Genomic DNA, 16,963 nt, shown 5'->3' on the forward strand with positions numbered 1-16,963 from the left:
GAAAGTGAACTGGAATAAATGCGAAGATGTGTAATAGGTCAATACACCTAGCATGCAACCCGTGCGTCCATGCATTAGTGTACTGAAATTAATTTCAGCAAAGAGTCAATAAAATACTTTTTATTGAAATGAAACTTGAATCCTCTTCAACAACTTCATCTGGCAACTACCAAACTTTCTGCAATAATGTTGAATAAGTTTTAGCATAACAGTTTATATCCTGATTGGCACCCTCGCTTCTTGTATATACCTCGGAACTGTAGTAAACAACATGAGTATTTATGAGGACCAGCAGAACCAAAGGGAATGGACTTTTGTGTTCTTGAGGCTAGCTTATAAGGTTCAGTCGTGTTCGCCAGATAGTTGATGTGGCATCACATGGTAAAACTTAGATTCCGAGTCTGCACTCCACTAATAGCAGAGACACTCGTGAATTAGAAAGCAAAAAACTGTACCTAAGTTATAATCTTAATGTAGTACTATTGCTGCTCATAACTGGAAAAGGGCCGATTTAGAGAAAGATAATCTACAGGATGCGCAAAATAAAATTTGGATGTTGACATATATTGCAACAAAATTCAAGACATTCATAGACTCTAATATATTGTACTTGCTTATTTGCTAGATCAAATATATATAGCAACTGGTTTCTTTTAGGCACTTAATCAGCTATTTATGGAACATGGAAATAAAAACTGTAGGAAATGAGAAAAATGGTAAGTACTAAATGTTTCCAGCTGTGGGACTCCAGAATCATGTATTTACGTTGGAACTAAGTTGGTGCTCCAATGCTATCTTAGTGTCCATCTGAAACTCAATATATGATACACATAGAAGACTTCTGAGTTATAATATGGAAGGAATTGTTGAATTAGAAATTAGAATTACGTAAAGTAGTCGATACCTAGAGATTTATAACATAAAAGTTTGTACGTGTGACGTATTTACGATTAGATGATTTGAATGTTTTCACCATGCTCGCATAGGCCTCCTACAGTAAAAGTAGATAAGTCAAAATACTATTACATGTGTCGCCTATTAGGTCCCACATTCAAACGAACTGAAGTCATTAAATATCTAGCAAAATTACATTGTAATCTCCTTTGCCACCATTCCCAAAGCAACACACATGCATAGTGGGAGATGAGGTCTGGCGACACACTGATACAACAAGGCAATACACTGCCGAAGTAAAGAACAGTGGAACTTATTTCAAGCCTAATTGGATGGAACAAAAAGGACAAACACATAGAACAATGAGAATTCTACCAAAAATATGATGAAAACTTTTCCTTGATATAAATTTAATCATAATAAATTTGAATCTATGAAAGAAACTTGGAGGAATTACATAGTAATATAAACTACGGAATTACCATTGAAGTGAGCAAAGGAATGAATTTGATTTGGGAGATTTCAAGTCGCATACCTGGTATAGAGTAAAATGCTCGGATGACACAACAATTCTGGAGAAAAATGATTCATGTAATCGTGCAGCAGCAACCAATACAGGCCGACAGTAACACTATCGTCCACTTGTATCAAAGACTGAAGTATGCTTCATGAAATAAAACTCGGAGCAGGCAACTTCTTGTGTGTAGCACCAAAACATGATCATTATTAAGAAACCTGTCCTGCCTTTAATGGTTGGTCGCTTGCACACAAGAAAACTGAATAGAACATTAATAAATACAAGTGCAGAACAAAACTACGAGGATGATAGCATCATGTTACTAAAACTGAACAGAGGAAACCATCCTTATATTTTGTAACAACCAATTAACTATATTAATAAAATGGCGCCATTGCAAAATTGTGGGAAAGATACTGTACATGAACATTAGTTTCCTCCAGAAATATTTCCTTTACTTCATAGCACAAAGTTTGGACCTGCAAACTTCTCCATTAGTATAGGAGAAAAGTCACAGATTCAATGAAAATATTGTATGCTTTTCAAAACAAAATAAAATGAAATATTGTACGGACGCGAGTGCAAGACAATGAGAAACACAGTTTTGGAAAATTGTACGAATGTGATTGTATGGTCACCTTGGGAGGAGGGTTTGACATCAACGTCCATAGGAGAAGCCGAGAAGGTGTCATGTCCTGCAGATAAGTGCCCCAAATCCCTTGATGCTTATGGCACGTTCGTCCTGGTTGTGCACCTACAAAGGGCTCTAGAGCCACAAGGCCAGTGGCATAGGATCTTCCTAGAGGGATGGATGGCAGGGGTGGTCGCGTTCCACCTTGAAGGACGGCTCCGAGCACACCGTCGTCGTAGGCAAATCAGCGGAGATGGCGCCGCCGTTTCACTATGCGCGCTGCCGCTAGCGGTCAAGAACGAGTGAGGGGGGCCGCTGGTCGGGGTCGAAGTTGTGGTCCGCGGCGCTGCTGGGAAGGATCCGCGCAGCCGCCTAGATTGGGAGCAGAGGAGAGAGGTCGGGGAGAGGAGGAGTCGGGGAGAGGGGTTGTGCGAGCCTGCGTATCGATCCGCTTCGGGTGAGGAGAGGAGACTCGGTACAGCCCATTGGGCCCAATTTAACACACAACGTCCAAAAATGCTACCGGAGCAGCGGCCCAGTAAGGTGTGGGATCGATATTAGCGAACGAAACGACATTAGGCGCGATTTACATCTAATCCGACGGCCAAAAATGCTTAATTTGACGATCAGACGGCAGGGAACGTTGATGGCCTGAGAGGGCTGGAAAAGTGTGCAGTTTTAATGTATCTAAATAGCGGAGCTGTTTAGCAGTCCTAGACTACGGATGTACTCTTCCTTCAAAAAAAAAAGACTACGGATGTACTCCGCTTCCCCCTACCTCTGTTTGTCACTCTCTGATAAACTTTGTACAGTTTTTCCCCCTACTATAATGAAGAAGGCAGAACTCCTGCCAGTTCCGGTCCAAAAAAAAAGTTACACATCCAACTTCAAATCTACATTCAACAAACAAACGGATTTTGCCACCTTCCCATGTTGATGCTTTGCAGGTACAACCCATGCTCAATGGAGCAACACGTCAAGATGAAGGTGATCAGTGGCCTGTTTCAATTTGCTTCACAGACACTCCCGTCTCTCAGAATCATGCTCCAGGTCTTGGGAGGCCACATCAGTGTCAAGCGTCAACATGGTCACCATGTGCTTCGGCCTGCATCAGAGTTCAAGCTATGATTCCCGCTGATCTCTCTGCTGAGGACGGAGAAGGCCATGCTTTACACTTAGCTAATCACTTCCTGAATCAGCTTCAGGCCAAGAACTGCAATCTTCTCTTTGACAATATATGGCCGTGGTTCAACCAATCAACGATCAAGCTTTCTCTGTGCCAAATGTTAACAGCAATCAAGCCAGCCATCTCTACATTCTGGAAACATTACTGACGAGAACCTGTATCTTATCACAGAGAAATAAACCATGAGGATAGCAGACTAGCAAAGGAAGCAACAAGACACAGGGACTCAGTAGCCTGTACGAACCCTGTACAGGCTTCCTGTCCTGTTCTCTATGCTTAATGTAATCAGCCCTACGGGACAACAGCTCCGGATGTGATGTGTCCACCACATGGTTTTCACTTTCAGTGAGATTTCGGTGAAATTCACTGAATTTCAGTAATTTCAGCAGACACTGAAATATTACGTTTCGGCCAAAATATTTCAGCAATTTCAGTATAGCACAACAATTCCAATATTTTTCATAATATTTTTTAAAATTTTCAAATTTTTAATTGAATTCAAGTGAATATTTCGGTCATTTGGCTGAAATGGAAACTGAAATCACTGAAATTCACTGAATTTCAGTGATTTCAGTTGGTGCTGAAATTTTTCTGAAACTGAAATTGAAAACCATGGTCCACCATATTATCAAGTACATAGTTCAAATTCATCTCGAAACAATTGAGGGAAAAACAGCATAAATATATGCCGAATCGAGTACAGAAACTCCACACTCATATCAAGCCTCTAACTGGTTCAGTGAGTTCAGACCAGTGACACTGGCTCCAATTGGCAACAAACACAGATGAATGACTTCCAGTCAGAGCTGGAGCCACTAGCAAATCGATCAAGCTAAACAATCGTACGTGCGCATAACCCAGACTCTAGTATCTATAAATCCAGAAGTTTAGACACTGACTCTGATAAAGCGGATGCCGGGGAAATTCAGTAGTAATGCTGCTCACCGACACCGTAGGCCTATGCCAACGGCTTGCTCTCGGTGCATTGGCAATGGGATATTAAGGGCACACAAGAACATTACTAGCCATATGGGGGCCGTCAAGTTTGTTTTGAAGCTTCGCATCCTTGTTCCTGGGCAAGATAGTTGCTGCTGTACTCAGGTCATGTATGTGCTTTTAGATCTGTTTCCAAAAGTACCTACTGATAACCATGATTTGGTATCATACTTACAAACCACGTGTATGAAATTTGGTAAGTCTTGTCTTAACGAAACTTAATATTCATTCCGTACATACCTGAATGGAGAGAGGATCAGAGGACTATAACTATTATTCTTATTATCAGTAACTGCAACTATGGAACAATAACAGGTCGTACACACAAAATAAAATAAATGTGCTCGTGCATGCATAGACACCAGAGCCAATTACATAAATGATTATTCTTTCCAATAATTTTGAATATGACTCCTGCAAAATAAACGCGGCACTTGGTGCCGTTACTCCATCGGGGTAAGAGTTTGACGTGAACGTCGACGCAGTAATGCACTTATCATCACCTTGATTAGAATGAGGGCAAGGACGGTTATGACCGGTGCGGCAACAGACAAGGACGATATCCAGTCCCTAGTGGAGCCGATAGCGTAGGCCACCAGCAGAGCCAGCAAATCAAACATAACGACCATGCGCATCACCTTGATATGCAACGGCCATTCTAACCTCTTGAGTTGCCGATGCGCCTGCTTCTTCAGGAAGTGGACTTGCTTCAGTAGTAGCAGCAGCAGCATGATAATGGAGGCCGCGAAGGAAGTGGAGTTGCTGTAGAAGAAGGCAAGGTACCGCTGCTTCCTATTGTCCCGCATTGCCGGTCCGCCTGCATCGTGGCTATTGGAGTCAGTTTGCCAAATTCCGCCTGGCGGATCAAGGCCGGCTTGGTAAGTGACACCGACCACCAGTATTCCTAGCAACATCAGGTGTTTGCGCTTGGCATATTGTGTTTTAATCCCTAATTCTTCATCACTTGGCCTCTCTATACATGACTCTTCTGTTTCTTCCGGCTGATGATCCCTCACCAAGAATACAAGGAGCAGCACAACTAGAATCAAGAAGGCCACAGCCACCAAAAGAAAGATGCCGATAGATGTTGTCAGATGCTGTGTGCTCCCGGCGGCATAGGCACCCATCAGGCAAGATAAGCCTGCCACCGTGCAAACAGTTGCTGCATTCAGCACAGACCTTCGTATATCTAGCCTGTCGGATACTCTGTTCATCAGCAGAATCATGGTGGTGACTGACATCATGAAGCTTAACGAGTTGCAGTAAAAGAAGACAATGTAGCGGCTTGGATGGTTGTACAAGAGGACGGGGTTGCCTGCCGCATGTTCATCATCATCTTGGAGCCAGAACCCGGCCGGAGGGTTCAAACCTGCTTGGTAACTCATGGCCGTGGATAGGGTTGCCAAGAGGTGTAGCAGCTTTCCCTTCTTCCGAAACCGGCTTCGTGAATAATCATAGCTTGGTAACTCATGCTGGTGATAGATAAAGCAGCTGGTAACACAGATCACCACGACTAACAGGACAGCGCCACCCAACGCCATGACATAGAGGGAGGTTTTTAGTTCCCTGCAAGCCCCTGCCGCATATGCACCAATGAGACCAGACAATTCCAGTATCATGACTGTCTTCACCACGCGGAGCCTTCTGAAAGTATCCCTGAACAGGAACCGGATGACGGTAACCAAGGATGCCACAAATGCAACCGAATTGCAGTAGAAGAAGATCCTGTACCGAATGGCACTGGTGGCAAGGAGGATTGGGTCACCGGCGACGTGACCGTTGTCATCCTGCCAAACACCACCAGGCGGATCTAGCCCCGCTGGGTAAGTGATGGCTGTCAAGGTTTTGGTTACCGAATGAGGTAATTTTACCGAGGGGGACTGATAAATGTGGTTACCACGGTTACCGAGAAATACCGACAAATACCGAGAATATTTCGAGCGAATTTTATAGTTGAATTTTGAATTCAAATAAGAAAATGAACGAATATTCAAACCAGAGACCTCTCAAAACAGGAACTAGGTTGCTACCAACATGCCATAACCAACTTTCATTGCATTAATTAGACCCTACATACCTTACTGTAAATCGAGTGTTTAAATTCAAAAATTTCAAAAAAATGGTATTTTTTGCTCGGTATGACGATTTACCGAGGGGCACGGAAATACGTGGTAACCATGGGAAATCTTGAAATTTCGACTGGTAACCAAAACCTTGATGGCCGTTGCAAAAGTGGCGAGCAACAGCAAAAGAGATCTAGGCGGCGGCCGAATAATCCACGCATCCAGATTAGAAGGACGAGAAACACAAATCTCAGCTGGTGCACTTGAAACCCGCCAAATCTCAGCTGAAGGTTGTTCATCAATTTGGAAGAAAGATCGTACTCGGAGTAGAATGCATACCAGACCGGCAATAACCACAAGGACCACGTAGACGGTGGTGCCAGCCTCCCTGCAGCTTCCAGCGGCGTATGCTCCGACAAGACTGAGAAGCACGGCCACGACGCATCCGAACATCTCGCGAGACCGTACGGTCGTTCGCTCATGAAGCTTCCTTCCGAGGAGCAGCATGATGATGAGCAGCGACGCCATGAACGCCGTGGTGTTGCAGATGAAGAAGGTGGTCAGGCGTGCCTTATGGCGGCCGTCGATGAGAATGGCACCGCCAAGGCGGTGGCCACCCTCGGTGTTGTCCCAGAAGCCGCCCGGCAAATTGAGCCCGGACACATACGTGATGCTCACTGCAAATGTCGCGAGCAGTATCAGCACCTTGCGGAGCCGCTCTTCGAGTTTGACTGTGATATTGTCTTGCTCTGCTGGAAGAGAAGGCTCTGGTGTACGGCTGGCCCAGGCCAGGGCCACCTGGACTGTGAGGTAGATGAAAACTCCGGCGGCCATCAGCACCGAGGTGTAGACGGTGCTTAGCATGTCGCGGCAGCTCCCCGCGGCGTATGCACCCATGAAGCTGAGCAGGTCAAGCACCATGAGCACACGCAGCAGCTTGATCCTGATCCACACCACCTCCTTCTTCTCGATCAGATCGATCGAAAGGAGCAGGAAGAGGACGGTGACCAAGACCGACGAAGCCAACGCGAAGGCGTTGCAGTAAAAGAAGACCAGGTACCGGAGGTTGTTGGTGTTGAGGACGATTGAGTCGCCGGCAAGGTGGCCGTCGATGCTGGCTTGCCACACCCCTCCCGGCGGGCTGAACCCTGCGCCGTACGTAACCGTCGCCACCAGCGTGGCTAACATCAGGAGGTACTTCCGCAGGATGTACTCCGATGGAACATTTTTGCAGTGGGCGGGGGCCTCCACTGCCATCGCCACTACCTCAGGCGAGCTTGAGCTTGATGCCATTCCCTCAGCAGTTAAGCTACCTAGTGCACTGCTACTACTCTCAATCTCTAATGCCATGAAGAATGTGAGTGCCAACCGTGCAACTAGAACGACTAGCTTATACTACGTAGTACTCCCTCCGTCCGAAAATACTTGTCATCAAAATGGACAAAAAAAGATGTATAGTTTTAGATACATCTTTTTTTTGTCTATTTTGATGACAGGTATTTTCGGACGGAGGGAGTACTGATTACGCCATTCCTCCACCTCACGTGATGCGGATTTAAATTAAGCACGGAGCTGCTTAAAAAACAACTGTCTTTGCTCACATCTCGATGAATTTATATGTGGGCTGCAGGACCAGTGCTGTAAATCTGTAACCCATCAAGGAACACTCCATCGAATACCACCCTAAGCAATACTAGAATACTACCAGCAGACTGTAATAAGATTAAATACTAACACCGGCCAGCTAAAAGCACTTTGTTTGCAATTGCTTGCCCTAAGATCGAGTACTTTGACTATAAGTCAAGGAGTCGTCTCTTCAATAGCCTCTATAAAGCTTGCATTGCTTTGTGGTTTGACTGAGGCACTAGATGAATGTGTGGCGCAGTGGACTGGAGACTGGGATCAGGTAACACTAGCTTTTTGGTTGCTAGTGGGAGAAATCAAACTTTATCTGGTCGCACAAGTAATGAGAAAGAGAAAGAACTCTGTTAAAAGAAACAAGAAACACGATAGGAAAGCAACATTTCCTCAAAAATTTCCCTTTTTTTATGAATGAGGGGACTATGGGACGGTGAACGGGATCGAGAAAGTAGATGGTTATAATTAACTGACAATCTTATGCACAAAGGTTAATTGTTGATCTTATCACTAGTACCACACAGTCAATAGGAAAAGGAAAGAGGTTTGTTGCTTCGTGCTAGGAATCTGCACCCATGTGCAATTTTGTTTGGTTATGTTTAGTTCCTTGTCCCCAGTTGTGCATCGAGCTGGTCTCAAAGATGGCCTCGTTGACCGTGTACTCTTGTCTTCTCTTGCATGACCATTACTAGGTTAGCTTATAATCCATTTTCTTAAGTTATCTCTTGATTGGATACTGCACGTACGATGAGTAGGGCATATCCATATTTTGGATGCCATATGGCTGTTTGATTTGGGTATAGGATGACAAATTAAAAGAGCACTGCTACCCTCCTTTCACACCTCTCCATCCCCTACAAGTGTACCCTTTGTTGGTATACTTTCCTGTAATGTGCTGTGATGCAAGTTAATCTTGATGAAATTGAGTCAATCAAAATTTCCTGCTCAAAAAAGACAACATTGAAAGCAGAAGATTATTGTGCCCCATATATAAATATGGCTGTGTTCATCACAATGATAAAGAGACCGGGGTGTCACCTCCTTTGTAAAAGAAAAACACTCTATCCCATAAATAAATTAAGCTGTCGATCCGAGCCGGGGGCAGACCAGGTAGGCTGAATCCCAGAAATCAACAACAACAGCAAGCTCACTCTATCAGCAAAATGATACTAGATCCTGCGAGCTTCATGGTGCGGACCATGCAAAATTAAATTATACTAGATCCCATCGTTGGTAAGCTTTCAACTCATTATTGGTTGCTCAAGTTTTGTGTTTAGAAATGAAGCCTAGCCGCTCATATTCCTTTGCACCTTTTTTGCGATTAGAAACATGACATTTAGGTAACTGTACATTCTGAAGACAAACATTAGACCATGAAAAAGTGCAACTAACTGCGTATTTATATGGAGAACATAGTTTTTCTTTTTATATTTTTTTCTTTTCTAGTATATTTTTTTTTCAAGATTAGCTTAAGTCTTGTTGTTGCTTGTGGAGAGAGAAGCCTTGTTCTTTTTCCACAAGCAACTCCAGTACTTAAGCTAATCTTGAAAAAAAAACAGAACAAGGCTTGACTACGCTTGTTGCTGACATCGATCACTGAACATTTGTGCTAGAGCAGCCTTGATAATTCAGCGTGCAAGCAACGCACAGCCTATATCCGAGTTTGTTGTATGGCAGTAGACGTTATCTTTGTCCTATAAAGTCCATTCATCTATTCAGACAAGAAGGACCCTAGAACCCCTGGCTGGACTCGAAGGTATGTTAATTATAGACAACCTCTCAAACGATAAATGGTCTCTCCCTCTGGCAATCATTGGGGATACCGCAGCAAAAGACATGGTACCATAAGAAGTAAAACTGACTGATACTACATATACCATTGGCTAAATGGATTAATAGTACACCCACAGGAGAGGAAGATTGCCCCTTCGGGGGCAATACGTTGGAGCTTATGCTTTGGGGTCTGAAGGTGGAAATCCTACCATTTTGTCACCTGATGTAGTTTCCATTGAAAATGGCAGTTGACAAAAGCCAGACAATGCTAATGAACTCACCGCCATTGTTGAGCTGCCTGGCGTGTGAATCCCTGCTACAGTGGTGTGCCGCATAGCACAACATCTCCACCCACACCCCCAGCAGTACCGTCCACACCGCCATGTTGTCCAGGTCCGGCGCATCATTATATATCAGCCTTTCAACAATCTCGGCTCCACGGACTAAGGCGGGCGGATGTAAACGTACCGAAAGAAGGTTCTCCTTTCCTCTCTCCAGCACCTGCACCTCCTCCCTTATTGTTTCCAACTCCTCCCTTATTTTTTTCAGCTCTCTAGCATGCCATCGCTCCCTCTTTGTTTTGTCCAACTCCTCTCTTTTTTTGTCCAGCTCCGCCATTCTTGTGATGCGCTTAATAAAGGAACCCACCACACAATGCAAATTAAGCTTTTGATATGCTGCCTCAGCATTGGCATATGGTACAGGGCGAGCAGGGCTAGGCAGCATGTACGGACGTTCCAAATGGAGGAATATCATGTATCCGGACAGTCTATTGATTGCCTCCACAACTGGCACCGGCATGCCTTGGTTCCACGTGAAATTGGAAGAACATTTTGGTGGCAAAGTACCAGGCAAGGATTTTGTCATCAAAATCAATGCCAGCGCGTGAGGTGGGATCCTCAAAGGTTACCTGCCATCGACTCAGCGCGCACTGACCACTGTAACTCCTCATGACATCCTCTTGGCCATGGCATTCCTCCACCATTCTGTATACATGGCTCATCACCAACTCCTTAGTACCATCTGAAATGACAGGTAAGGAGCGGTGCAGCTTCTTCCACAAATCTTTGCAGTGCTCCAATTAGAACCACTTGGAAACTTCCACTAGTTTTATTTTCAAATTTCTGAATTATTTTAACCTCTAGTCTATAATCACCACCCCTCATCATTCCAAATCATCTAACTTTCCGAACGGTCACCCATCCTCCCACTCCCCCGGCCTGAGCACGCTTAACTTCCGGGTTCTATTCTCCCTCGCTCCAAGTCTGCACTTGTTGTTTTCCTGACAATACTGAGATGTCAATCCTATTAACCTTCAGGAATTTTGCTTGAGCATGAAGTGACACATTTCATAGTTTTATTTTGAAACTATTGTTTTAAAAAACAATAATTATTTAGTAACACTAATATTTCTTGAATAATTAGTTTGACCATTGTTTGACCACAGTTTGACCAGATTTGACCAAAATTGAAATAACAAAAATAATTATTTAGTAACACTAATATTCTAGAATAATTAGTTTGACCATTATTTGACCACAGTTTGCCCACCGTTTGAATATTTTTCGATTTTTTCCACTCTAGATCTTAAAAGCCCCGTAACTTTTTTTTCTATTAGGTTTTTGAGGATTTTGCAAATGTTTAACGGGGTTTCCCCGGTTAAATTCGGATGTAACTTTTCGAGTAGATGATTTTTCATATAAAAAACTTTTTCATCCGAGTTAGTATGCAAAAGTTATGCCCATTTTTACAAATTTCAAAGAGATTTTGCAAATAAAGTCAAAATTCACATTTGCAAATTTTCCCAACAACTAGACCACATATCACATGGGAAACTTATTTTCTTTTATTTTTTTTGACATTTCCATCATTTTCTTTTATTTTTTTTAAAACTGAAAAGGCGATCCGCTGGGGGGAGGGGGGGTAGAGTTTGAAAATGGGACCTTTAGTACCGGTTCGTGGCACGAACCGGGACTAAAGGTCTCAACCCCATTAGTCCCGGTTCGTGCGTTAAACCGGGACTAAAGGTGTAATCTTTAGTCCCGGTTTGAGGCACGAACGGGGACTAATGGTCATCGCACCCTTTAGTCCCGGTTCATGTCTTAAACCGGGACTAAAGGGGCCGAGTGAACCGGGACTAATGCCTTAGCCGCATGAACCGGGACCAATGCTCACATTAGTCCCGGTTCGTGACTGAACCGGGACTAATGTGAATATTGCCCCATGACCATAGCCCTGTTTTCTACTAGTGTTCCCGGGTCCAGACACCCCTGCCCTGTCCATGTCCAATGCCAGTGGACGGCCTGGGCTGTCCAATAAAACCTGGCCATCTTCTATTTCTTTCCGCAGCCCTGACATGTTGTCGAACAGATACGACTATGCTATGAAGCCGAACCCATCTTCTAGCACGCAACAATGCGCATGCCCATGTTGAACCCATTGCCTTCAACAATGATGTCATCTCTAGGAGGACAGCCCCAGCTATTAAGATGTACGTGACAATGATATCACCTCTGTTGAAGTTGTTCTTGCCAATGCTTGATTGAAATAGGAAGAAAGCACTGATGGTGGAAACCGATGATATCGCACGGATGGAGCATCCATACCATGTGAAGATCACCGCCGCCTTGGTGTACAGGACGTCATGCATCAAGGAGAGCTGCATCTCGATCAGCTCATACAAGCACCCCTTGCGTCTGAATCGGCAGTTGGCTTGAATCTGCAACCGGGACGGCAAGAACTTATAATCGACAAACTGACCCATGCAAATGGGTAATAGATCATGTGCTCCCTGCAGTACTTCAGAATCTAACTTATCCTCTTCGCCCCACTGTGCAGGCAGAGGGTAGGGCCGTTCTTCTTCTCGTTCAGCCTCCTTCAACACCCTCGGCTTCTCAACCTCATCAAGGAACTTACTGATGCTGTCCAGCTTGGAGTTCCTGAGCGCCCATACTCTCTTGCCATACTTAAGAACACCGGCCACAGATACCAGAGCTGCGGCTGTGAACAAGGTCCAGCTACCAGCGACATACTTGTAGAAGACATAACCTACTCCCAATGCCTGCACAACCAGAGAGAGCAGGTGGCGCGGCCACAGCTGGTTGTCTTCTATGGAGTAGGCGGTGATGGTATCCTGGCCACCGAGATGCACCAGCAAGAACGGCGCCCAGAACGCCATGAGCTGTTGCTTCTCGTGGGACCTGCTGCAAATTGACATGTGGCCGAGTATGTATATCACTGTGGAGTCAGCCAGGAGGTATGCTAGCCATAGGAGGGTCCGTGGGACGACGGAGATAGTCTGTCGACGCCTCCCTGCAAACAGGAGCAGGAACACTTGGAGCATGAAGCTTGCAAGCATTAGGATTTGGACCTCCCACTCGTTCCATAGGCGCACCACTCCAGCCATCAGTGACCACTGAATGCACACGAGAGGATCACCATATATTACAATCAAATTAGTTGAAGTAGATACATATATTTCCTTAAAAAGGAGTACACACGCAATAAACCATGGGGACAATATCGCAACCAACATGGCAGTCAAACTAAGCCATTAAAAGTGACCACATACTAATGGAATGTAAATGGTTATACAAGTTTCTACCATGAAGGTCGTTAGGGAATCTTATCTTCTAAGAACTACCTAGTGGAAAATATGGTCCGGGTGGGGCGAATTAGTTGCTGGAGTGTACATGCGGCAGTGTTCTGGACTCATGCTCTTTAGCCATTTTTTGAGGAAAGCCATTTACGTACTTGATTCGATCTGAAAGTAACAGAACACAAATTCATTACCTTGTTTAGTTCAAATTCAATACGGCAATCCAGACTCCACCAGAGCAGAAGCCAAACAATAGCATATGGAGCAGCAACTCTCCTCCTCCAGATCACAATCTTCTTTCAAATCGGTGCAGTGACAACCCAAGGAAAACTGGTAGATCGAGCGCTGAATGACAATAATCCACATAAAAACCACAAGAAAAGAACAATGACAAAAGGTCTCCCTGAAAGGAAAAAAACTAAAAAGAGAAGAGTTGTGAACTGGATAGATCGAAAGCACACGGCAGACAGGAGATGAGTAAACTGTAAAAGAGTACCTTTTGCGCAGTCGCTGGTGCTCGGGCCGCCGAGATAGGGCCGCTGCTATTGCGGAGGAGACGTGGGTATCTGTAATCTCTCAGTCATCAGATTGCATTGAGTGGGCAATCAGCTCCATTGCTAGGCCTCTTAGTCCATCCAAATTATACTCCCATCTCGAAACATTTTATAACATGACAGTATGACACCCTCGTAGAATACACTTTTTTTAAACGCTAATGTCACTCCTACTTCACGTTCACAAGATGTCCTCGTATCAGCCTAGCCAGCATCAGGAGGTACTCCAACGGAACCTTTTTGCACTGTGCGTGATGCAGATTCAAATTAAGCATGGAACTGTTTTGAAAACAACTGTCCTTTGATGCAGGACCTGTACTGTAACCCATCAAGGAGAACTCCATTGAATACCACCCTAACCTAACCAATACTAGAAATAACTATCATTAGCCTGTAAGATTAAAAGACTAAGACCGGCCAGCTAAAGGCACAGTGGTGTGCAATTGTTTGCATCAAGATCAAGTACTTTGATTATATGTCGTCCACGAGCAGAAGCCCCATCTCTTCCGTAGACACTGGATGAATGTGTTGTGTGGCGCAATGCTGGTTTAGCAACCAAGGTAAAGTAACACTTGCCACATATTTGATTAACAGGCTGGATTGCTAGTGGGAGAAATTAAACCTCATTTGAACGCAGAAGTAATGAGAAAGAAGAACTCTCTTAAAAGAAACAAGAAACTCAATAGGAAAGCATCATTAATTTCCTCAACATTGTCCCTTTTTTATGAGCGGAATATGGGACAGTGAACGGGAAAGTAGATGGTTATAATCAAATGTCAATCTTATGCACAAAAGTTAATTGTTGATGTTATCACTAGTACTACACAGTCAATAGGAAAAGGAAAAAGGAAAGAGATTTGTTGCTTGGTGCTAGTAATCTCCAACCATGTGCAATGGTGTTTGGTTATATTTAGTTCCTTGTCCCCAGTTGTGCATGGAGGGTGCTCTTAGAATAAATCTGAGGTCACCGTCGATCATCTGAGGACCAAACAATCACGCAAGGCACGATATCGAGATTTGTTAACGAGGTTCACCGATATGGCTACATCCCCGGGGCTTTACTATGGGCGCTCCTCCTTATGACACCGCTACAATACCGTACCCGGTCGGCCTGGACGCCGGCACATGCCGCCGGCTTCCCTGCGTTCATGTGCTATTATGTTGGCATAGGTTACATCGTATGTCTACCCTCGCTATATTTGAGAGGTCTAAGATACAAGTGTCATATTTGGACACGACTCCATATCTTGTGAACACAATATTACTCAGAGTCCAACTATAACCTACCTTGTACACAATATTCGACACAACTCTAACAAACTCCACCTTCGCGAATATTCTCCACCACCTTGAATTCATCAATGTGTCAAACTTCCATGTACACCGGACTTAGAGTTTATCCCATGAGTACCGCTGCTACTCCAAAGACTTCATGTGACTTCACCTGCAACTTGTAGTCCCTCCTTTTCTTGACCACAGTCAACACTCGAGTAAAATTAAGTTCCACTTTACTCTAGTTTGCACTCCCTACTTCGAGTATATCCGTCCAACGCCATTACACACTGATCACTGACTTACATGAAAGTGAACAACTCACATATTGGGTGTCACACATAAGAGTTACCTGAACTCAACATCACCGCTCATTTCTTGACTGCGTGTCTGAAACTTGAAGAAATTCCACCGTTGCTTGCAGCCATGTGGTGGCCGTCGCCGCTGAGAATCGGGTCTCCCGCACGATGCCCGTCATAGGTATCGTCCCAGAAGCCGCCCGGGGAGTTTAGCCCAGACTCATACGTGATGCTTAACAAGAACGCCGCGAGCAGCATCAGTACTTTCCTGAGCCGCTCTTCGAGTTGGAATTTGTTCTTGTCTCGATCTGCTGGAAGAGGAGACTTTGCACACCGGGCCAGCACCATCTGGACTGTGAGGTAGGTGAAGACCCCGGCTGCCATTAGCACCAAGGTGTAGACGGTTATGAGCATGTCGCGGTAGCTCCCCACAGCATAGGCACCCATGAAGCTGAGCAGGTCAAGCACCATGAGCACACGCAGTGGCTTGATCATTTTTCGATAAAGGGTGAGTTTTATTAGCTCAAATGGAGGATCGAGAAGATACGATATGAGCATACACCCGGCCTCTGCATAATTAGAATGCACACAGCCAACCCAACACACATACATATAAAAAGACCAACAACTAGCAAGGTCACAAGACCAAAAGCTATGCATAGGCATGGAGAACAAAAAATAAGAAGGAAAAAGAAAAAAAAACTCCAAAACGATCAGATCAGCAATGGACAAACTACAACTAAGACCATATCCGCACCAACCATTGACATCACATGGAGACCGATGTTCTTCAACAGCAACGCCTTCAGGAAGGAAGCGACACTCAAGCGCCGCTGTTGCCGGATCCAACCACAAAGGCCAGAATCAAAGTTTTCACCCTGAAAGATAGTCTGAACATATCCAAGCAATGCGTCCAACAAGGTAACGACATAGAAAACATCGCCATTGCCAGGTATGACCACTCAGGTTTGACCTAGGCTTTCACCCCGGAGCTCGAGACCAGGTGCTCACAACACCACCATCAAAGCCACGCATGTGTTGTCGCCACCACTTTTCCGTAATACCAGCAGCTACAATTTGACCGCCGCCACTCCACAAAACATCCCTGTGCGTCAAGTCGTTGTCCATAGTTTGTAACACACCACAGAAAGTCATCCACCGGATCAAGAGATAACACCTCGTCTTTTTGATAACCTCGCTGTCGTGGATCCATAGGAAGTCACTGCAGAACAGTCAACAGTCACCACCGTCTGGCCAATTTTATCTAAATCACCACCATCAACCACTAGTAGAAAAGGGGGCAACGGTCCAGGCCGGGTCAGCCCATTAGTCCCGGTTCAATCTAGAACCGGGACCAATGGGGGCATTGGACCCGGTTCGTGAGCCCAGGGGGCCAGCCGGGCCACGTGGGCCATTGGTCCCGGTTCGTCTGGACCTTTTGGTCCCGATTGGTGGGACGAACCGGGACCAATGGGCCTGGCTCCTGGCCCACCACCATTGGTCCCGATTCGTGGAATGAACCGGGACCACAGGCTCCCCTTT

At 44.9% G+C, this 16,963-nt stretch overlaps 2 protein-coding genes across 3 annotated transcripts; both read right to left on the reverse strand.

Moving 5' to 3' along the window:
- Positions 1–4,527: 4,527 nt before the first annotated feature.
- On the reverse strand, positions 4,528–7,664 carry LOC147982786 (uncharacterized). 2 transcript variants are annotated; one of them, XM_087542696.1, is made up of 2 exons: positions 6,425–7,664; positions 4,528–6,058 (listed from the first exon to the last, which is right to left on the reverse strand). In XM_087542696.1, the coding sequence occupies exons 1-2, from the start codon at positions 7,635–7,637 to the stop codon at positions 4,668–4,670; spliced, it is 2,604 nt and encodes an 867-aa protein (XP_087398822.1). In that variant the 5' UTR covers positions 7,638–7,664; the 3' UTR covers positions 4,528–4,667. The 2 variants fall into 2 exon arrangements, with proteins under 2 accessions (XP_087398822.1, XP_087398821.1); XM_087542695.1 differs by having other exon boundaries at positions 5,543–5,880; positions 6,627–7,664.
- Positions 7,665–11,943: 4,279 nt separating this feature from the next.
- On the reverse strand, positions 11,944–13,122 carry LOC147982787 (uncharacterized). Its single transcript, XM_087540544.1, has one exon. It carries the CDS (start codon positions 13,102–13,104, stop codon positions 11,944–11,946), a length of 1,161 nt encoding a protein of 386 aa, XP_087396670.1. The 5' UTR covers positions 13,105–13,122.
- Between the last annotated feature and the right edge of the window lie 3,841 nt (positions 13,123–16,963).

The sequence above is a fragment of the Triticum urartu genome, chromosome 2A (assembly GCF_056163025.1).
Source record: "Triticum urartu cultivar PI428250 chromosome 2A, HENAU_Tu73, whole genome shotgun sequence".
Taxonomy (NCBI): domain Eukaryota; kingdom Viridiplantae; phylum Streptophyta; class Magnoliopsida; order Poales; family Poaceae; genus Triticum; species Triticum urartu.

Excerpts from the sequence above, each read along its gene's own strand:
- LOC147982786 (XM_087542696.1), bottom strand. The coding sequence starts at position 7,637 with ATGGCATTAGAGATTGAGAGTAGTAGCAGTGCACTAGGTAGCTTAACT. Across the intron at positions 6,059-6,424 it reads CATCAAGGTTTTGGTTACCA|CCATCACTTACCCAGCGGGG; the intron begins GTCGAAATTTCA and ends AAACCTTGACAG.
- LOC147982787 (XM_087540544.1), bottom strand. The coding sequence starts at position 13,104 with ATGGCTGGAGTGGTGCGCCTATGGAACGAGTGGGAGGTCCAAATCCTA.